Here is a 23166-nt window from a genome sequence, read left to right as displayed (position 1 = left end):
ATTTTTTAATTAAGGTGTCCTTTTGGGGTTTTGTTTGGTTTTTTGGGGTGTTTCTTAAAGTTTCTTTCTATGTAAGCAATAGCTATACATAAACAAGGATCAAATCTCAGTTGCTTCACCAGGAATTGATTCAAATGTTACCAAATACTTAGAAATTCTCCAGTGGAAGGAGGTTTTGTGCATACATACCCACCCTTCACATACATCCTATTTTTATCCAGGTGGATTTCTCCCAGCATATGAGTGCTATCTGAAGACAGACTTGTTGCATTTGAGAACTGTATAGAGACAAGTACATTTCTTTACCTCCTTTATGCATCACCCTTTTGCAACCTCAGTTCTGCCCCCTTTCCATCAGGCACTCCCCACCTCTTATGCCTCCAGCCTATTTTTCCACATAGCTTTCCCATTGTAGCCACTGGATCTGCGCAAGAGACCTTGTGCCCATGCTCTAAAAAGCCAGGAAAGATAAAAATAGCAAGAAAAAACCCAAACTGTGCAACTTGCGGAATCTCAGCATTTCCATTCGCATCAGGATCTGATTTATCTCACTGGAGGATCTGTCTGTTGAGCTGTTTTCCAGCAGTAATAACTATTGTGAGCCTTTTGAAAGCTTCTTTCAATTCCCGACATACTTCTTTCCTGTTTCTACAAGTACAAACATTGACTTACCGCTTTCCCTGTTCTCTTTGCTTTCAGCAGGGAACACTATGCCCTAGGCATCACAGTCATACGTACTCATAACAGTATAATAGTAGTAGTATAATAATATACAAATAAATACAGTGACCATCCTGAGGGTCAAAAAAAGGTGTTTTCTGAACATGTTACCCACATTGTGGATAAGGATGGTTGAAATGCTGGGAACTACTCAGAGGAAAACCATGCAATGCCCTCTCCCCATGTGCTCTGGTGCAGTTTAGGAGCCACAGGATCCAGGTCAAGTCAACTTTCCCAGGTGTCCAACAGCCCCAGCAGTGAATTTAGCAACTTGCCTCTGTTTCCAGAGCATCTGACACGCCACAAGAACAGCAGCCTACCAATTTAGTGGTGTACATAGGAGGAAAAAGGAAGTCATAAATAAGGCTTTCTTCTGCCTGTTAATCATACAACGTGGTACAGCATCTTATCACATTGTTCCTCAGGAACGTCCCTGTACACAACACAAGGTTACAAATGTGAGCAAAACCATGAGCTACAGTGCATAAAACCCCCTCCTATCCCTACACAATAACTTCCTATCACAGGTAAAACCAGACATCTTCACTCTTGCCATGAAACCTAACCACTTCTAAAGAAAGGAAACAAAAAAAGAACCCAAGAAAGCCACGTTTCATATCACAGAGCAGCATGAAAGAAAGATGGGGCCAGGGTTTTATTTTGTTACCAACTAATAGCATTTCCATAGTTTAGGAACATAGGATATACCTGTACAGAGGGAATTTGCCCTTTATACCTCATATTCCCAAAGACATAGAACACTTTGTCCAGGACTGGGCAGCAGACTCTTTAGCAAATACCAGACTGAATTGTCTGCATTAAAACAAACTTTTTCCTCCCTTTTAGCATTAACTGGTAGGCGTGTGGCTTATATTTAGGTTAGCAGGCATAGCTTTTTGGAAAACTACCAATATAGTATTGTTATCCATAAAAATGATGATATTTTAGCAATATTTTGGATTTGAACACGTTCATGGTGAGTTCAAAATAATATTTTGAGTATTTTATTCTAACAGTTTTCTCTCCAGAATAGCACATGAATTACACACTTGTGTTCACTAGGCAGCCTCTGAGGAGACCATTAACTCAAACATTCTTGCAGCAATTAGTTTGTCTGCTATAGCTCAGCTTCAGTTATTTCCTACTTGAGGTAGAAAGCAATAGTTTCTGCCCGATTAAAGGTGAATCCCAGCCAAGATAAAGATGTGTGAGGAAAAGCACATCCAGGCAAAACCATGTCTCTTTTTGGTACCATTCATACCCCAAAATACTTGGCCATGATCCCCCAGAAGCTTCTTTTTCCTGAGGCTGCCCTCCTTGAGCCAGCCCCCAGCTGACCTGTCTGTGCAGAAGCTTGTGTCAGCTCCATGTCTGGAGTAAGTGGGAAGCGTTAACTCCCCTCTTTGAAATGTGTTCACTTTCGAAGGAAGCCTCAGAGCACAGCATGTGATTTACTGCCCAATCCCCCTTAAAGCTTCCCAGCACAGTGAGGGTTAACTTGAGTGGTTTTGTCGGAGAGGTTCTGTCGCTGTAGGTCCCATCCAACCCAAACCATTCTATGATTCTATGTCCCCCACTGGTGTCAGACTATTGAAACTACGTAAATAAGCAACAGCTTTCCAGATCTGGGTTGGATTGGTTGTGTTGATCCCTCTCTGTGATGACTTTAAAGGCGCCACCTAAAGTCTGAAGCATCTAATTGGTACCCAAGTGTCCCCTCCTGAGCATGAGGTGAATCACTGATCATCCCCCAGAAAACACTAACATTGAGGAGTGATTTATTAGACCTGTTACCTGGTTTAAGGAGAAGAGTACATTTGGAGGGACCATGAGCCCTGAAGCATATGCTGCATGTTCTCTTTCACTATTTTATTCCTGAATGAACAGGAAACACCCTAGTGCATGCAATGACATGGGTTTGCTGCATCAGGTTCATCATGGACATCTGAATGTTAAGTTATTGAGGTATTCAGACTCATCTGTGCTCCTGAATACAGACTTCCCCATATCCAGAGCAGCACCAGGCTTACATCTGTTGTGGGCAGGTTTACTATTTCTTGTCCTACTAACTGCACGTCAGGACATAATTCACTGTATACCCTTGTGATCCTGATAGAAAGTTCTTTTTCACTAAAGTTTCACTCTGTCATCACTGACCAGAAAGGAAATAGTTTCAAGTTCATTTATCTAGAACTGACTTCAGGCTGTCAGGCAAAATACACCCTCCAAACTACCTCATGTTTCCTAGCTGAACCCCAAAGGAGTCAGTGAAATACAGTAACATTGCACTGCATGGTTATGGGATATTTTGGCAAGAAACCAGGAGGGATGTTATTACAGCTTATTGCGCAAAAACATTTAACAGAAACAGCACTTTTCATCCTCTTCATGGCAAGCAGAGAGAAGCATGGCAAGTCCCTGATAGATAATTGCCTTCCTCCTCTCCTCTTATGCACCCTCTGCCTGCAGGGCAGCAGCAATGCTGGCAGCCAGGGCTGCTTTAGGAACATCCCAACTACAAGCTGCTCCCCAGGTCACTGCAATCACAGAATCACCAGTTGGAAAAGACCTTTAAGCTCATCCAGTCCAACCATTCCCCAGCACTGCCAAGGCCACCACTAACCCATGGCACTGAGGCCTCGGCTACACGGTGTGTGAACACTTGCAGGGACGGTGACTCCAGCACTGCCCTGGGCAACCAGGAAAGGTCCATCACAAAACCCTTCTTAGCACAGAAAAAAGCAGCAGCTTGATAACCTTGTCCTTACTGAAGAGACCTCCCAAATCTCAAATGACAACCGAGCAGCCTCCATGGTAACACATCGCAGCACATTACCAACATGTTGTTTTTCAGTGCCGTATTTTTTAATTACTATTACTTTTCACACTTGCCTTCCTACTGGGCAGGTCGCTCCACCTTCCTCTCAGGGCTGGTGCACCATGTGCCAGCAGCTACAAGAGGATATCTCCAGGGCACCGGGGCAGCAGCAGCAGCCCAGCTTGGCTTGGGTAGAGCCTCCCACCCCTCTCCTAAGGCTGCTCCTTTCTCACCTGCAGTGTTTTCTCACACACCTGCAGGGTGATTGTGCACTGCTTGAGGTTGCCTGAGGTTAATTCTCATTGCCGTGGCAGTGGTGAACCAGCACAGGACTGTCCCCATAGCTCTGCATCTCTGCAGGGTGAGCAAAGTAAAACTCCTAAAGCACTGGAAAGAGCAAAACCCCAGCACCCACGCTTGCCTGGAACGCTGTGTGGCATAAGGAGGAAGGCCACCACCACAGGACGGGGTTTCATCCCTCTTTTCCTGCCCACTATAGCATGAAAGCAGAGCCAAGGTGCTGGTCCCTCAGCAGACCCCGGGGGTTCCTCCTTTGCACTGCATAATGACAATGACCCGAGGGTCCCTCCCCAGCTGCTGGGTCAGGTTCCTCCCTGGCTGCAGCTCCCGGGTCCCCTTGGGCATCGCTGCTCCCCTCCTGGCTCAGGGATTAGCCACGAAGCTGCTCACGTCAGCTCGCTTTTCACAAAGGCATCTCTAGGTTCCAGCCCAGGGGCTACTAACTGAGTTTCTCTGAATGTTTCCTTTCTCCTTCCCTCCTATGAAGGCCCTGGAAATGACAGAAGCCATGGAAATCAGTAGAAAATGCCAAGCTTAGGTTTTTTAGGTCACTGCCAACTACACGCTTACCTGCTTCTAGAACACATAAGCCACAGGATGACATCTCGAGTCAACCAACACAGAAAGATAAGGACTAAAAAGGTGGTTTTGACTGTAGATATGAATAAATCAGCTTCATGAAGGGGAAGTGTATTTCTGTATTCAAACAGCCTTTTTTTTTTAATCTCAAGCCCTCTTCCTTTTTCCTCAAAGGGTTCTTCTGGCAACAAAGATCTTTTTATGTCTCTGAGTTTTCACATTCTGCCCAGGAGCCTATCATAAGAAAGCACAAATCTACTACATAGTAAAATGAGGGATTATTTCCACTCATCTGTTGACAGACATCTCTCCAAATTGGATCAAATGATTAAAGGTATTAGAATGACGTCTTGCAGATCCAGAGCAAATCATTTGAAACCTTGAGACAGTTTCTCCTTTGCTTGGAAGGAACCACCACAAATAGCTGGAGGTGCCGATTGCCTGTTTTTTTTCACTAATGTGAAATTGTTCGTTGGGATCTTTGAATATTTTACTTGCTTGAATCCTCAACGTGGGGAGCTCAAGATGGAAGGACCATGCAGTGGTTTGCTTCCCGCTGAGCTGGTCAGGGTCTCTTCCAGTGCCTGAATGGTTTTTCCTCAAGTAGCTTCCGCCGAGAAGAGGGGTCCAGGCTGCGAAACCTTCCAACATCTCCCATTACAAAGATGGCTCTGCTGAAAGTCAAATTCAGCCAGAAGAAAAGGGTAAAACTAGCCCAGGGACTATGGCTCATGAACTGGTTTTCGGTGTTTGCTGGAATCCTTGTGTTTAGCATGGGATTGTTCCTCAAAATTGAGCTCCGGAAGCGAAGCGAAGTGATGGACAATTCTGAAAGCCACCTTGTGCCCAATTCTTTGATATTGATGGGTATATTATCCTGCGCCTTCAATGGTTTCGCTGGCAAAATCTGTTACGACTCTCTGGATCCTGCTAAATTTGCCAAGTGGAAGCCTTTGCTGAGACCTTACCTGGCACTATGTTTCCTATTTAACATACTCATTTTCTTCGTTGCTCTGATTTGCTTTCTCATGAGGGGCTCTCTGGAGAGCACACTGGCCCAGGGGCTCAAGAACGGCATGAAGTTCTACCGGGACACAGACACCCCAGGAAGATGCTTCATGAAGAAGACTATCGACATGCTCCAAATCGAGTTCAAATGCTGTGGGAACAATGGCTTCAAAGATTGGTTCGAAATCCAGTGGATCAGCAACAGATACCTGGACTTCAGCTCCAAAGAAGTGAAAGAGTAAGTGACTTAGTGGGGTTTGGATCTCATAGTAGTGTTGTTTGACCAATATTACACTAAAGAAATGTACCAATAGGCACTAACTGGAGGGGTCTTATATAAAATGTTATATTTTATATGGAGGGGTCTTGCATAAAATAGTTAGATTGCTTCGTCCCCTGCAAATTCGTAGAATCATAGAATCAGCTAGGTTGGAAAAGAACTTAAAGATCATTAAGTCCAACCATTACCCCAGAACATAAACTGTAAAGCACCAAAATGCAATTCGCACTCTCAGTGCGATGTAAACAGACTTAAAATCATACTTTTTACTGTCTTTTACCTCTTTATAAAGCCATTCCATTGAGCCACACATATGTACTCCCCAAATCAACAGGGAAGCATCAGAACTTCTCTAAGCCTAAAGCAGATTTCAATGCAATTTATTAAGTTACTAAAAAAGACTTTCCTGGATATATTCTGTTGATAGCACTTTTAAAACTCCACCTAGATGTTGGCAATCAATCCATCTCATGGAAACAAATAGAAACAGTAATGTTTTGCCAATAACTCATGTGTTTTGAATCCTTAAGGTTTAGAGTTTTCTTTTTATATTCTCTCAATGGATTTCTGTGAAAAGACTGAGCCTTTTGCTGTGAAAAGACTCAGCCTGAACCTCTTTGATGTTCTACCTTTACACAGTGTCCCTTGTAGCTAAATGCATTTTAAATGCTCTCCTTTATAAAGCCATGTTCTATGTGTATACTTGTGCCTATTTTTGTGAAACCTGACGTGAAAACTAGCTTCCTTTATGCAAACCAGAACAGATTGTTGAGCAGAAACACCTTCAGGGCTCTGATGTCAGTGCCCAAAGAGGCAGTAATCTCCAAATCAGGTTAGGTGCAGTAAACGCAAGGAGAAAATAAGCATGAGAACAAATGAACTTTTGCAGTGAAAAAGGAGCATTGAGCAGAAATACCCCCAACCTTTTGGAGAATTCAGCACTGGAGGACGAGATCTTTATTCAAAGTTCGTTGGGACCATCATTCGTTAACGTTCATACTCTGTGGTTGCACAAAGGGTCTCATGAGCTGGAAGCAGCCTGCCTTTTAAATGTACTGCCTATGTTAAAAGTGGCTGAAGTAATAGTGTGTCTCCCTTGGGATCCCTCTCTGACTGTGTAAATGGTATTTCACTTGTGTGTCTCTCTGCATATTGTTTTCACTTGGGTGGTCTCATTGTTTTTGCAACCCGGAATCAGGACTTTAGAGTGAAAACTGTTCCAGGCTTAACCTATGGCACCGGGGGGCTGTAACAAATACATTTGCTGTTTAATAAGGGAGTATTTGCATTGCAAAGGTATGCCCGTGGGTATAAATAACTACTTGAAAACACCTTGCCAGCATTATATGGAGATTTGAGGGCTGTAACTTAATCCAGCAGCAGTGGAAGGGCAAAGCACTGAGGGAAAACAAGGTTATAGTGTCCTTAATAACTGATGGCTTGTTTGCGACTGAGACTCGCAGCAATTTCTTTGTACTACTGAGGCAGGAAATAGGGCATTAAAAATCCACAAATGGATGTTAATTCAAGGTTTGAACTACACAGTGGTGCACGGTCTCTGATCACATTCCTGGTAGGATATTCTGGCCCCTTTGAAGCCAATAGCAAAGTTCTCCTTAATTCCAAGGGAAGGTGGGAGTCCATCTCCTGCAAGATGATTTTTATATTATTTGTAGAGCAAAGACCTGACCCAATCTGTCTGAAACTGGTGGAGCATGTACGCATCCATGGGAATTAGACCCAACTCAGAGTATACTTTAAATCCAGAGATGAAACCTCAACTGCATTTGGAGTTTAGATATATTTAAGTCATGGCTGCAAAGTGGAATGTTGCTTCACCGGGCCATTGCGATCACCTGTCTCTCTATGATGCAGCTTTCAAATATCCATGGAAAGCTACAAGTGACTCTCAGATTCTCTTTTCACCTTTCTAGGTCACTGGGGCTCTCCATTCTGTCATTTTCTAAGTGAAATGGTATTTATTAGAGTTGCAGTCCTGTTACTATAGCCTATTTTGCAATGCCAGTGGAACTAACTGCCTTCTAAGTAGCTCTCATCTAAACATCTCCTAAAGCACCAGACTAAATGGCTATTTATGGAGAACAACCACAGTCTCAAGTCAACAATAGTGGGGGAGCTCCTCCAAGGACTTCAGAAGCACATTTCATGTTTTAAATACTGGCTACCTTCCAAAGGTAGCCAGTATTTAAGCCAAGAATAAATGCATAGCCCCTTTCTGGAGCTATTATCAGAGAGGAGCTATTATCAGAGAGAAGCTATTAGGTTAGCTGGATCAGTGGTCTAGCTGGATATGGTGGGCCCTAAAGCTGCTGTAGGTCCTTTTCCAAGCTCAGGTCTCCTCTGGCATCTCCCTTCCACTCTAACTATGTTGTGATCTTTCTTTTCTGACTGCCCCTCCTGGAAATTCTCTCTGCCATTTATTTTCCTTAAAACATCATTTCTTCAAAGCGACCCAAGAGGGCACGTTTCCGTCACTCAGAGTTCATTACAGACTCAGTGCAGCCTTGACACAGAAAAGGACTTCAGAGAGGAAAATAAATCTGGGACAAACACCACTATATGAACAGGGGCTGTGGAGAAATGGCACAACCAGGAGGCACAGTGGAAAATCTGCATTGCTTTTGCTTTCCTTTCTTGTGCACCTTTTCCCCAGTCTGTCTTTATATGTGTGTGTGTTCATGCTTCCTTCTGCCCTTGCCCACAGTCGGATCAAAAGCAACGTGGACGGAAGGTACCTGGTGGATGGTGTCCCTTTCAGCTGCTGCAACCCCAGCTCCCCAAGACCCTGCATCCAGTACCAGGTCACCAACAACTCTGCTCACTACAGCTATGACTACCAAACGGAGGAGCTCAACCTCTGGCGCCGCGGCTGCCGGGAAGCCCTCCTGCACTACTACAGCAGCATGATGAGCTCCATGGGCGCCGTCGTCCTCCTCGTCTGGCTGTTTGAGGTAACCCCATCCCCTCAGGCCTGCTTGGCTGAAGCACCGGCTCTGGATGGGCTCCGGAGCTTTCAGAGTTAAAGATTAGATCTGTCTGAAATAAGTCATCTGCCACTGTGGTGTGGCTGGGAGAACATCCCATAGTGAACATCTTCAGAAGGACTGATTGGTCCCAGGCCAGAGGCACAGCTGGAAAGTGTGGGGTGGGTTTGAGATTACAGACCCCCCTTCAGACTGAGGCCAGAGCCTCGAGCAGCCCATGGCATAGAGGGAAAAGGGACCAATTTTCTGCCAAATGCAGGGTGCTGAGCAGTGAGGGCTTGGCTGAGCAGATACATTCATTTTACATGTGTCACCATGAGTGGAAATGAAAAGTACACAAAGCATTAGAACAAGATGGTAGTGATTTGTGGGACAGAAAGTGCAATTAAGGGGTTTATGTGCTGATAAAAACAAGCCCCAGGGCCATGCGTGGTGTCCAGCTTCAGGACAGCGTTTGGTTGAAGGTCCTTCATGAGCTCCACCAGTGTTTCTAGTCAAAAGAAGTGGTTTAGGTGAAGCAGATGGATTAATTTTATTGTATTCTGCTTCCCAAATGCATTTGTAAAGAGGTGCTAGTACTGCCTAGTGCAGGTTTTGTGGGCACCAGGACCCATATATGTTCATTCCATGGGAGGAAAACATGTCCTGCCCCTGCATTATATGTTGATAGAAGCACTGAGCTATAACCTCCCAGGAATAAAGATGCTTTTCAGAAAAGAAACACCCAAATAATCCACGAACTGAAACCAAAACTTACTTCACATTGTGCTGTTTTAAACATAACTTCTCTGCATGGCAGGAAATGCAGAACCTCCTCATAGCGCCGTTATTCCAATTAGGAAAGAAAGAGGAGCTCGTGTCTTAGCCCAGGTTCAAATGAAAAGGTCTTGAAGAGAGAGGAATTTCAGTTGTGTATGAAAATCAGAAGGAATTCAGAAACGCAGGGGAAAAATGCACAGAAATACTAATACTGCAACAGTCGTGACCAGGAACCCCTGTTACACACCTCTGCTGACTTGCAGGAGAGTCATGGCAGTGATACATTAACATTAACAGCAGCAATAAACCCGCAGTATTGTATTCCCCGCGTTTCACAGTGCACCCAGGCAGTTTTCCCAACCTGTGGCACAATGAGAAATAAGATCTTCTCTTTTTTTAACTCATCTTTTTCAAAATACAAGGTGAGATTTTTTTCCGGGCCTCTTGGGGCAAAGCTTGAAAGAAATATCACATTCCTGGGTTATGCTATTGATGGGCCCTCTGGAATATTTATGTCCTGCCTGGTATTCCACCATGACGGGTCTAGATTTGGGTCTCAAACTCCCTCTGCTTTTAAGCCAAACTTTGAAGGAAGGAACCAAAGCGGGAAGCAGACATTCCTTTAGTCCCCCTTCAAACCTGACGTGCCAAATGGGTGTAGGGCCCTCAAGGAAGATTTACTGTTTCTATATTAGGTGCAAGGAAGAATAAACCTATTTGGAAGTACCAAAACTTCTATTTGTAAAAAGAACCCATCCACACAGTAAGTCATCTCTCCTGCCAATGTGTTATTACTAGCAGAAGCTGTAGGCTTCCCATGAGTGACAACCGGTCATGAGGGTGACAAAAAAAGGTCACCCCCTGCTCTAGCTAAGCCGCCTCAGGCTAAACCCTGGTAAACAGATGGGCTTCGCTGCAGAAGGTCAAGCAGAGCATGCCTGGATGTCTTCTTGACCTGCTTCAGCCAGCAAAGAGGAAATGGGGGTTCAAGGGTGCCCTGAATGGAGCGTTTCACAAGTGAGGGAAGGCAGTGGCTGGTTCCCGACATGCTCCAGGTCCTTCACCTGTATAAACACGTGGCTCTCAATCGGTTACAGCTGCTGCAATGGCCAAGACCCTGAGATCCATCCACACGTGGTGCCACAGAGGGAGCCCAGCACTGAGCTCTGGGAGGGCGATGAGACACGAGGGGGAGGTGCACCACACACCGTGTGCTGGCGAGTGAATCTGATGCATTGAGTGCTAGGAGTGAACTCCCAATAACCCCCCAAACCAGCCCAGATGCAGCAGGCACCTTCCAGAAGGACAGAGTTGGCTCTGCTGGCACAGATGGAGGGGCTGAGCATGCCGTGAGGCAGAGGGATGCATGAGCCCAGCCTGCCCACACCTAGCCCTGGAGAAACCTTGTTCTTGCTGCCACCTTAAAGCTGCTGTGAAATGATAAGAGTTTTCATGACAGTTTGTCTATTGGCCAGGGAAAAGCATCACTCAGTGAGACTGGCTGGCTTTGGGACCCTCATCCCAAGCCTTCTCTGCTGGTTGTGATTAAGCACGGGTCTACAGCTCAAAGTCACAGACTGGTTGAGGTTGGTAGGGTCTCTGGAGAACATCTTGTCCACAACCTTCTGCTCAAGCAAGGCCACCTCAAGCCCATGTCCAGATGGCTTTTGAATATCTCCAAGGAGGGAGATTCCAACACTTTTCTAGGGAACCTGTGCCAGTGCTCAGGCACCCTCCTGATGTTCAAACAGAACCTCCTGTGTTTCAGTTTGTGCCCATGGCCTCTGGTCCCGCCACTGGGCACAACTGAAAAGAGCCTGGCTCCATCTTCTCTGCATCCTCCCTTCAGGTATTTGTACACACTGATGAGATCCCCACGGAGCTTCCCTTCTCCAGGCTGAATGTTCCCAGCTCTCTCAGCCTGTTCACAGAGGAGACGTGCTCCAGCCCCTTCATCGTCCCAGTGGCCCTTTGCTGGACACCCTCCATTATGCCCCACATCTCTCTTGTACGTGGGAACCCAGAACTGGACACTGCTCCAGCTGTGGCCTCACCAGTGCTGAGCAGAGGGGAAGGATCACCTCCCTCACCTGCTGGCAATGCTTTGTCCAGTGCAGACCAGGACACCGTTCGCTTTCCTTGCCTCAGGGACACATTGCTGGCTCGTGTTCAACTTGGTATCCACCAGCACCTCAAGGCGCTTTACTACCAAGCTGCTTTCAGCCTGTCACCCCCAGCATGGGGTTGTTCCCTCCCTGGAGCAGGACTTCAGCAAAACTGATGGTCCAAGGCTCTTTGCTATCATATAAGAGACAGACTAATTTACTAGATAGTTGTCTCCAACTCTTCTCATCCAGAAGAGAAGGCAGGCCCCGGTCAGTGGAGTTGATGAGACTCCAGACATTTTGCACTGCTTTTAGGGAATCTCAGTCCCAGGGACCCGAAAGCACCTTCCTTTTATAAAGCACAACCATACTTAGTGACTTACAGCCATCCAGGAAGCCTGTAAGTGCAGCTGATTTTGCTGTCAAATACTGGGGCTTAGTAAGTCAGTCACCAGAAATGCTCCTGCTGACTTGCAGTGAGGTGGCACAAGTGGAGAGCAATGTGGAGGTCAAATGTTGCGTCCAGTCCTATTAATATTTGCTTGCAACAGCCATTGATATGAAAGATATTAGTCCCATGGCAGAGAGCAGCAAAACTGGGATTCAGATTGAAAGGAAGATGTCAAAGGCTTTAAATCCCAAGACTGGAGCGATGAGATTTGTCACTTCTTGTGACTTTTATAGAACAGTGTTTGAACTGATTTAAGTCATCGTAATATTCAACTGATTTAAGTCATCATAAGATCCATAACAAAATGAGACTATTTCCAGACTCAGGGCCATTAGAAACTTCTTTGAGGACCATGGTGGTGTGAATCATGCATTCCTATGTTAAACAGGATGAAAATTTGCCTTTGCCTATGGGAGTATTTGATGAAGCTTGTTTCCTTGACCGATGTTCTTCCCTTTCTGGTCTTGATTAAAGGCAAAGAAACATGAACATCCCCAAATTTGAGAATAACCAATGGTCGCTTTAGTCTTCCAAGAGTTTGGAGGCACTGATCATACACAAGCAGGATGACCAGGGTCGATAGGCTAACATGGTCCATGGAAGCACATCCTTGAGGAGCCCCATGAGTCCAAAAGCCACATAAGAATTTTGCCACTGGCCACACTACGTGGCTGAATCCCAACCTCGGATCTGCCCAGTAGCAAGTGCTGTAATCCTGCATGGCAGCTTGCAAGCTTCCTCCAGCTCCAGGGCAAAAACCCAACAGAGAGCAGCTCCTTGAAGGTCCAGGGCAGCTTTCTGCAGGCCTCGGCTGTGTAATCAACACACAGGGATGCCAACCTCTGTTAGAGTTTAACAGCACCAGAGGTAACCACTTCCTTGGGAATTCGGATAGGATAAGAGAGGCATGGTATTTCCCTTACAAAACAAGTCATCCCATGAGGTCATTAACAAGTGGTCTCAATCATAGAATCACAGCATCAACCAGGTTGGAAAAGACTTTTAAGCTCATCAAGTCCAACCGTTCCCCAGCACTGCCAAGGCCACCACTGACCCATGGCACTGAGGCCTCGGCTACACGAGGTGTGAACACTTGCAGGGACGGTGACTCCAGCCCTGCCCTGGGCAGCCTGTTCCAATGCCTGAGCACCCTCTGGGGAAGGAATTGTTCCTCATCTCCATCTAAACCTGCCCTGGTGCAGCTTGAGGCCGTTTCCTCTTGTCCCATCCCTTGTTCCTTGGGAGAAGAGACTTAGAAGAATCTCAGCTTTGCCTGTCACATGAAGGGCTAAACTAGTCTTACTGCTGCCTCGTCCTCACCACCTGCTCTGTCACCTCATCGAGCTGCCTCTTCTGGGCACTGCCTCTTCTTTATTGCTCTGTTTCACAGATCAACACCTTTTCTTCCCAAGCACAACAACAGTGGAAGCCAGATTGTTCTGAATGGTGTTAGAAGGCAGGAGGCTGGCTAAAAACACTCCTTCTCTCTGGAGGCAGGTTTTGGGTGTTGCCAGTGTCAGGGGTGTTACACCAGCTTCATACAATAGCAAAAGTCTCAGTCAGGGCTGATGGAAGCAGTGAGAGCTCAGGTCACTCTGCTGCCTCAGTTTCCTTATTTGCACATCCCTATCTAAAAACAAAACCAGAATTTGAAGTAGACGAGCTAATGGCTCAAATCCTAATGCTGCTCTCTTCTGCACAGATGCTGATTCATTAATATCTCCCTGATCAGATTAATATACTTGCCAAATGTATTAAGGTCAATGTGAAGTAAAAATATTGAGAGTTAAAAGCGGATGGTGGCAGGCGCTACAGGATGCAGTTGCACATATGAACAGTGTAATATGATGTACATATGTAATATGATGTACATATGTAATATGATGAACACATGTGAACAGCTCACATATGAACAGTCACATATGAGACATCTAGTGCACAGGAGCAGAGGGTTCATTAACATGTCCCAGGAGGTGCTGACCCTGTGATGGGGTACATGGGAAGCCCCTTGTGCACATGGCCACACAAAGCCACACAGCAGCCAGCATGTTCTTCCCTCCTAAGTTGAAGCATCCACTCATTGCTTACCAGCTGCCACCCTCCCCGTGCTGCTCACTGTTGTCAGACCTCCACCTTCTCCTTTCCTCCTGCCAGCTCCTCCTCACCCCTCCTGGCCACCTCAAGGGGGAAAGCTGCTCGGGATCTGCTCTCACATGGACGATCCCCACAGCCCTTAAGCTGTACCTGGTGCCCTTGGCATTCTGTTCACTCCACCAGCCAGGGCTGTTGATGGCAGAGGACAGTGAAGACACAGACCAGGGTATAAAGGTTTGCCTGATGCTCTCTGTCTTTCCCATTGCATGGCTCAGATGTCCGTGACGGCTGGCTTGCGTCTCCTGCACACCTCTCTGGAAAGCATTCCAAACCCTGAAGATCCTGAATGCGAAAGCGAAGGGTGGATCCTGGAGAACAGCCTGAAGGACACTATGAAGTCCGCGCTGGAGAGTTTGAAAAAGCTTGGTAAGTTCAACCAGGTGGAAGCAGAAGCTGAAGGGGCCGGAGGAGAAGAAGGTGGGAAGACACCAGCCATCACAACGGTCAGTTGAGCTTCTAACAGAGGTGGACTTGTTACCAGAGAAGAATAAACAAACTGAGAATTGTGAATATCTACATTATAAGCTACACATCAACCATCAGAATACACACTTCTGCACATGCTTTTCTTTTTGTATATAGGAATATACAACATAATGCACCTTGGGATAACACATCCCCAGTGTGAATACACCATCTTCATATCTAATCGGGGAAATGACCCCACTAGGACTGCAAGGTTCACGTGTTCCCTCATCAGGGACAGCTAGTTTAAAAACCACACAGTGATCCATCCCATCTTATTTTGAAATCAAAAGTGGAATTTGAAAAGTTAATCTTTTTTTGCTCAGGTTGGTTTATCAGTGTATTTTATGTGCTTCAACTTAGAAAGCAAACAGATTGGTTGTCTGGGGAGTACCATGTTAGAAGTCAAAGGAAAGGATTTCCAGAGCTGTATATAACTTAGGATACAGGTATTTTGTCAAACCTCTCATACCATGTAATTTTTGTTAATGTGCTAAGCAGTGGTGTTTTTTCCTGCTGTGTTCTTAAGATGTACATAGAACAAAATGCAAACTTCTGCTGAGATTTTATGTCCTAAGCAAAAACTGTAATTTAATGAAGCAGCACAAGTATCATGAAAACAACTTTAAGGTAAGATTTATGGGGTTTGTTCTCGGGGGGAGGGTTCAGCCTGGATGTCTTGAATAAGCCTGTTGTAGACTTTTGCTTCACCTTGTATTTAAACAAGCAGAAGCTTAGAAGATTCCTCTTGTAGCGGGTGGAATCAGTGCTACAAGCATGTGCCAGTTACGGGTATTCTGGATATGGTAAGAAGTATGTAACACATCATTGCTGGCTCCAGAATATTCAAGCCCAACTGGTTTTAAGACAAGAAAAAAACAAACCCAAAACAACAACAAAAAAAGAGGTTGCTTACTTAGAACTAACACTTTAAATGTTTTCGGGGTGCTAGCAAATGGACACCATTCATCCACACGTATGTCAAGCCTCAAGCTTTGAGGCCGGGGAAAAGTAAGTTTAAATCATCCCGCAAAAGATCAAATTTTACAAGTTTTATTTTTCTCTATCAGTGATACAGTACCCTTCATTATATCTTTGAAGTCAAAGGGGAGGCACGTTAAGCATATGCTGCTGCATCTCTCAGGACCCTGTTCTCATACACAAAGTTGGAATAAGGTGCGGAAAGAGTCTGCAGTGGTGCATGGCCTCTAGAAGGGAAGGCGATGGGGAAGTGAAGTGATGCCCTAAAGCATCATCTTGAGTGTATCTGCAGCTGCCAGCTAATTTCAGCTAAAGGGAAGGAAACCCCCGAGAGCAAACCCCAGCCTCCTGCACAAACGACTGCAGCATCTCGGCTACAAGCCAGACACCACGTTTAGTTTTACCCTGGCTGTGCAAAACCTCTACTTCTCTGTGGTGTGCTTGGGAGAGCTTTCTTAGTGGGTCCTGGCTGGTCTTCAAACAAAGCCATGTTTGCAGCTGCCTAATTACTGCTGTAATTACTGCCCATTAGTTTTCATTCTTAATCACTTGTGTACTTGCCCCAGCAGCACTCAGCTCCTCCAGCTTTTGTTCAAACTCCTTCTAGGATGGACAGACCATTCACAGCAGGACAGGCAGGGATGCGTCCGTACATCAAGCCATGGTCTGCATCTCGGTGGCCAGGCTGTTTCAGGCCATCTGCATGCAAGGTTTGACTTTAGCAGGTATTTGTGGTATCCTTTCACTTCTTCAAAGCTGGTCACAGCTTTTCACTTTAGTTACAATGAGCTTAGTCACAATAATGAATTAAAAAGTCAACTCTGTTCTTTTGTGCTTAAGACTGACTAGAAGAGGGGCACTAACATAAAAGCCAACTTGCTGCTCACCACAGCCTATCATCTGGTGCTTTGCCGAGGACACTCCGCATGGCAGAACTGTATGAACCAGACCAACTCCTTCCTTCTCAGTAAGACACCACCACGGCCGGCTGCTCCTCTCAGCTGGCCCGTTAGAGAAGAACAGGACTGTGGCTGGCACATGATGTGGCCACATACACCCCAGAAGAACTTTTCAGAGGAGTCACATAAGGGTAGGAGCTGCATTGCAAGGATTAACCAGAGTTTTTCCTTGTGAGGCTTCAGCGTGCTGTGATTTATACCAGTCTCGTGACTGGACATTTGAGATTTCAGTGAGACCTACATTTACTGCTGCCCTAGAAATCTGGTTTAGGCCACTGATTTAGGCAGGACTCTCCAGTTATTTGTGGTCTCTATATTTATTTCTTTTCAGCCTATTGCTAATGCAATATAACAAATTGTCAAATTCCTCTTTCAACACCACATTAGAGCAGCCAGTTCCCAGAGCAAGGGTCTCATGGTATTAGGCGGATAGAGACACCATCTGAGACAGGTTTATGAAGAATAGCACTGGAATCAGGCTTTCATACAAGGAAGAAGAAATAGTGTATATGCTAATGCTGTCTAAAATAAAGCCTCTTGGTTAATGAAGATCTTTGTAACACCATTACTACAAGATTTTAATGTCTGCTTTGTAAAATACTACATGTAATATATCATTTTACCAACCTTACATTTACTTTCTTGTGACATTGCAAATGCTGTTCTAGATAAAGGTATCTCTGCTGCCTGCAAATGTAAGTTTAGGTATTAAAAATTCTATTGCAAGTAAAACCTCTTGAAAGAAAATGTTTAAATGCACACAATTTAATACAGATTTCTTTAATTTGCATTACTGCTGACTTCTTGCTTCTGAATTTATTTTTTGGACCTGTTTCATGCATAGGTGGGAAGCTTTTTCCCCCTCCGCATAACGCTCAGAGAGAAAGCAAACCTTCCTCTTCTCTATGCCCTGCTAAGCTCAGGATGTGCAAACAGACCCCTAAATCACTGGCCTCTTACTAGAAATAGAATTTGCTGGTCCATTTTAGTAGTAGCCTCTTATAGTACACAGGAATTAAAACATCTTCACAGGCCTTAACTTCTAGGGGTGCTCAAGAGGTGAAACCACCAGCACCCTCAGGATCTCTGACAATCAGCTAAATTCGGTTTATAACCTCTTTTTTCCACCCATTTCAATTGAACTTGCAACTGGCATTCAGAAGAAAATATCACTGTTACTTTAAATGTAAGTGTAAAGCTCAGGTGGACAAATCTGCCCGCAGCAACCCAACAACGTCCAGAGCCGTGCCCTGATTTTCAACTAATAAACTGTAGAAGGACATAAGCTTAATTCATACAAATCAGGCCACTTCTTTTTAGGTACCTCCAGATGGATTACCGGCTTAAATCCAAGTACCCGGATCCCAGAGCCAGCCCAAGGCCTTGAGGTGTCAGCTGTTAAGAAATACCATTTATTCTTTAAAAGAAATGACAACAAGTGCACTATTTTACTGGTGACATTTCTTTGAAGGGACCCAGAATGTTCACTAAAGTGCTTTAGAGGAGGAAATATAAACAGCTTCCTTAAAGCTATTAATTCCTAAGTAGCCTTAATGCAATTGGTAAGATTAGCCTCTGTGCATTGCATGAGCTGGGACATTTTATAATACCAGCCAAATGCATGTGTGCAGCTTAGCAAAGAGCCTGGGGATGCTATATTGGGCTCCGAGGCACCGTGAGCCTCCGAGCTAATGGTGGGGGAAGATTTTCAAGGCTGATGTAAAGAAAAGGATTTCCAGCAAAACCCTTCTTTTCCAGCAAAACTTGTTTGCTTTGTAGGAAACCCGAGCGCTGCTCTCCCCATCAGCAGTGTAAAACGGGGACACATCACAAATGCTTATTAAAGAAAAAAAAAGAGCATTATTAGAGATTAGTTAATTAAGAGCTAAGGCCAGAAAAATAGAATGGAGCCATGTGAGAACAGCCCCCTGCGGGGAGATGAAGGCTTAGAGAAACTTATTTCTGGTAACAGCAATGCAGCTCTCAGCTGTGAAGCGATGCAGATGTGAGACTTCCTTTTCAATAGTTATGTTAAATGGTATCATCAGACCTATAGTGCTCAGGGACTGGAAGACTGAAGTAGTAAAACTCCTCTCAAAGCACCTGCATTTGCTGCTCCTGGGTCATTTCATGGGTACCACTGAGCTTTGGATCCAAAGCACGTTTGTGAGGTGGGAAAGCTGGAGGGAGCCTGGCCTGGAGCTCAGCTCTGTGGGCTCTCTATCAGGAGCACAGGCTTTGCAGCATCTTCCCCAGGGAACACAGCCCTGTCCTGCAGTGCCAGGGCTCCCAGCTCCCATCCAACCAGCCCTCTCCAAAGCAACACACACAGAGCAGGTTCTGCCTGATTAACCTGTTTCTACTAAAAAGAGGATAGTCCCTAAAGTGAGTCAGCGCCGAAGCTCACTATGAGGTGCATTTCTGTACTTTGTTCTCGAAGTAAAGGGTGGTGCAGGAACCAGAGGTACCTTTGCAAAACAAAGAGCAAAGGGCAGGTCTGCAGCCTGTCACCTGATGGAAGACACACGGCTTCACCAGGCAACCCAGCCTACACACAGGTTACACCACGGTCCAAGGCAAAACAGCGTCAGGGTTGCAAAAAGCTCTTCCCTGTGAGGGTGCTGCGGCGCTGGCACAGGGTGCCCAGAGAAGCTGTGGCTGCCCCATCCCTGGCAGTGTTCAAGGCCAGGTTGGACACAGGGGCTTGGAGCAACCTGCTCTAGGGGAAGGTGTCCCTGCCCGTGGCGGGGGTTGGAACTGGATGAGCTTTAAGGTCTTTTCAAACCCAAACCATTCTATGATTCTATGAATAGGAAATGGTGAGACTAGGGCACGGGAATCTTGGTGAGGCACGGCTGCAGCTGGAGGGGCGAAGAAAGGAAGACACCAAAGAGTGCATCTGAGGCACACAGTTCCCCAGACACTCTTGTTTGGAGGGTGAAAACGAACTTTAGTTCTTGGGGAAAAAAACCCCCAAACCCCATAGAGGTCACTTTGAATTACGCAACGATACAGAATCAAACAGCAGTGCCCAAGAGCCACCGTCCCTCCCAGCTCTGCAGACACACACACAGAGCGACCCTCCCGCCGGGCAGCAGCTCAGTGTACGCTGCATTCCTCTGTTCCAAGACACACAGAGTCCCCGCATGTAGAGCTGGGCTTTTAAGAACTGCTTTTTCCCTTCCCAGCCACCTGAGGAACCTGTTCAGAGGGTGGCACAGCTCTGCCTTAAACACACACTGTCAAACGGGTGAGTTTTCCCATTCACACCCATGTTTTCTCTGACACCAGTAACAGACTAAGGTGAAAGATGGCAAGAATACAGGTGGGAAATAAACAAGAGCACGGTGAGTTCTCAGGTTCATAGGAATGAATCTGTCATTAATTACACAAGTTAATCAGGAGCAGAAGTAACATTGATTCTGCAATGCTGCTGTAGGCATATTTGAAGTCAGTAAATTATGAGAGCATTTCTTGTTTGCACCCCAGAATCCTAAATGCAATTAGGACCTAAAATGTAAATTTATTCTCTTTTTATTTTTTTCTTTTAATTTTAGATCACTTCAGATTATTCATAGAATCCCAGATTAGTTTGGGTTGGAAAGGACCTTGAGATCATCCAGTTCCGACCCCCTGCCATGGGGTATTCTTTAGATTAGGTAATGTTAAAAATGGATTCAGTTTATTTCAGGGAGCATTTTGTTCAGGAAGAGACTCACAAAAGTATGTCTAGATCTCAAATAATTACTAGCACAGCATGTCCCCAACTCCAGTAGGACAAAAAGACTTTGTCCCCTGCCTCTTTGCAAGCTGGTGCTCAACCAGGAGTGCAGCTCATGCAAGCCCACATTCCCTGGGCCACAGACCCTCCTCAGGTATTTCACAACTAGGTCTTGGTCACTGGTGAAGACTTACAAGATTACAAGCTCTGAGAGCAGGAAACGGCCTCATCCTCCTTTCCCTACAACCACAGCCCTGGGAAACCACACACACCTCACTAGCCATGCCTGGAGCAGGGCTTCCACCCTGAGTACATGATGCTCCATTGCAATGAAGCAACCGTGCTGGTTCTGGGTTTGCTGTCTTAGGTGGTGTGACACCTCTCAACTCCTGCATAACTTTAATTCCACATCTGCCCAACTGTTTGAAATGCCACCCACAAACGTTTTCATAGTCATAGAATGGTTTGGGTTGGAAGGGACCTTAAAGCTCACCCATTTCCAACCCCCTGCCACGGGCAGGGACACCTTCCACTAGAGCAGGTTGAAACCTGGAAGTTTCACTCTGCAGAAGCTGAAGCAAAGGTTTTGTTCTGCTAAATAGCATCAAAGCACTGAGATTTGGGCAGCCTCCAATGTCAAAGCTAACACTCTTCGGAACACATTGCTGATCTCCTTGCCTTCGTTATTTTTATATCACCTTTTCTCTGATTTGTTAACACACTTCAGCATCCTCCACGTTTAAAGCCCTGCAAGTACAGAAATACATTCCGCACATGATTCCTTAAATATGGGGTTGATTTCAAATCACACCTTGGTTTGTAAGTCCCTAAAGCAGTGGTGTCCCTAAAGTAAATTTGGGTGCGTAAGTCCCTAAAGCACCACTGCCCAGTCCTGGGCAGTGGTGTGCCCAGATGCTGGCACTAACCTGAGCTCAGTGGTCCCTGCCCCCGGCTGTCTTTCCTTCCAGGATCCTACGCAAAGGACAAGCTGGAAAACTCACCCCCCCGAACTCAGGCTGCCTGAAAGACATTGTGAAAATAAGTATTCTCACACTGATGAAAAAGCAACATTTAATCATTGCTGTCATGGAGATGAAGCTCAGCACTTGTCCTTTCTTAGCTACTACACCCAGCACACTGCAAGGCTCCTTATACTCTCCCTCTTCTTTTTGCCTCCAAGAGTGACAAATCTCTCCATCAAGACACAAAGATGTAAGATTTGGGCACCTAATGTCTGCATGCCAGGAGAGGGGGAAAGGTGGCAGAAGAGCAGGGAAAAAAAAAAATAGAGGATGAACACGGAACAGCCTCAAGATAAGAATATGCAAAGCAGTTCTTACACTTAGTACAAAGATTTGTAGAAGAAATGTTAAAGCTGCTATGAGTAAAGTATGACAAGAAACATACATGCATGAAACGGGAAGAAATAATTTAAGCCTTTAAAGAGCAGCATGTATAGATAAGCAAGGATGTGACTGACAGCAATAAAGTGGGTAGGTGCTCAGCAACGTGTTGTTTACACCCGAGCCAAGGAGCTTCAACATGCCCTTCCCTGGGGGCTCAAGCTGAAGCAAGAAGATGGTTTAGTACAAAGCTTCCACCTATCACCATAAATACTCAGGTACTTCTCAGGGCCAGCTGATGCTAAGGTGTACTAAACAGCGTGACCAGAGGGTACAACACACTTTCAACATGTGCTGTTCAAAGGGCCCTGCTCTGTAAGTGGCTGATTTCACTGACCTTCTGTTCCTGTATCAGCCTGCAGCATGATTAATAAAATATGTATTGATTAATTTAAGATAATATTATTGACAAAATAATGGTAAATGCCCCATCCCTGGCAGCGTTCAAGGCAGAGCAACATGGTCTAGTGTGAGGCGTCCCTGCCCATGGCTGGGCATTGGAACTAGGTGATCTTATGGTCCTTTCCAACCCAAACCATTCTATGATTCTATGAAAACTAGCTCAATACAGCTAAATAAAAGCCACACCTGAATTAGCCATCAGAAACTGAGCTGACTCTTCCAGAACAGAACCAGGAATTGCCATTTCTCCTGACCATTGCTGGCCTTGGACTAAAATCGGTAATAACAGACCCCCTCCTCCCTGTTACTGGAAAAAGCTGCCAACAGTCTGAAGAGCATGGCTCTGTGGGATTTCCAGTCAGGCCTCAGAGGGCTTTCCAGTGGAAGAGCTCCCAGAACCTGGGCTAGGCTGCTTCCCCAAACCCACAAATGACACTGCAACACAGTGAAGCCGCTTACTAGAAGTTATGAGCAACCGGAGATTAATCTGTTATCCACACACAGACTTTCATCAGGCACTACATGATGGAGACTTCTTTTGCCTCAGCAATACCTGTTTGCAGTGTTCTTACTATGGGACTCTTTCCACCTTTGCTTGAACATAGCCCAAAAGAGAAGCCAACTCTACTCCTTCCCATTCTTCTAAACATTCAGAAAAAACAAAATACATTAATTCATGGTAAGAAGAGATGTTTCCCCAAAGACAACTTGTCTCCAAGACTTCCCATGACTGGTAGGCAACCTTTCTGTGTGCCTGTCCCTGAGGTTGTGTTGAAGCAGTCCCATACAACCTGAACCAGTTACCTGGAGGAGGTGGATAGTCAGATGGTGACATGCTGGCCGTGTAGGCAGAGGCGTGGTTGGCAGGCTCCAGGCTCCCTGGCTGTCCTCACTCCTTGAGCACCTGGAAGCATTCCTGCAGAAGGCAAGCCTTGATAATAACTGAATCCAGTGTTGTTCCCATGAATGACAGAATCAAAGGCTCAACCAGGTTGGAAAAGACCTTTAATATCAAGTCCAACCTTTACCCCAGCACTGCCAAGGCCACCACTAAAC

The 23166-nt window shown here is 45.6% G+C and overlaps 1 protein-coding gene across 1 annotated transcript; it reads left to right on the top strand.

The window, feature by feature from the left end:
* The first annotated feature begins 4354 nt into the window (after positions 1–4354).
* PRPH2 (peripherin 2) lies at positions 4355–14902 on the top strand. Its single transcript, XM_030500018.1, has 3 exons — positions 4355–5663; positions 8431–8677; positions 14395–14902. Exons 1-3 carry the CDS (start codon positions 5083–5085, stop codon positions 14629–14631), a joined length of 1065 nt encoding a protein of 354 aa, XP_030355878.1. The 5' UTR covers positions 4355–5082; the 3' UTR covers positions 14632–14902.
* Positions 14903–23166: the final 8264 nt, after the last annotated feature.

Source organism: Strigops habroptila, chromosome 10 (genome assembly GCF_004027225.2).
Source record: "Strigops habroptila isolate Jane chromosome 10, bStrHab1.2.pri, whole genome shotgun sequence".
NCBI classification, from domain to species: domain Eukaryota; kingdom Metazoa; phylum Chordata; class Aves; order Psittaciformes; family Psittacidae; genus Strigops; species Strigops habroptila.
Note: the sequence above shows the minus strand (reverse complement) of the source record. Positions and strands in the feature narration are given on the sequence as shown.

Bases quoted from the DNA above. Each gene is read 5' to 3' on its own strand.
- PRPH2 (XM_030500018.1), top strand. From the start codon at position 5,083: ATGGCTCTGCTGAAAGTCAAATTCAGCCAGAAGAAAAGGGTAAAACTA. The intron at 5,664-8,430 runs GTAAGTGACTTA...CCTTGCCCACAG, and splicing joins AGCTCCAAAGAAGTGAAAGA to TCGGATCAAAAGCAACGTGG. The intron at 8,678-14,394 runs GTAACCCCATCC...TGCATGGCTCAG, and splicing joins TCCTCGTCTGGCTGTTTGAG to ATGTCCGTGACGGCTGGCTT.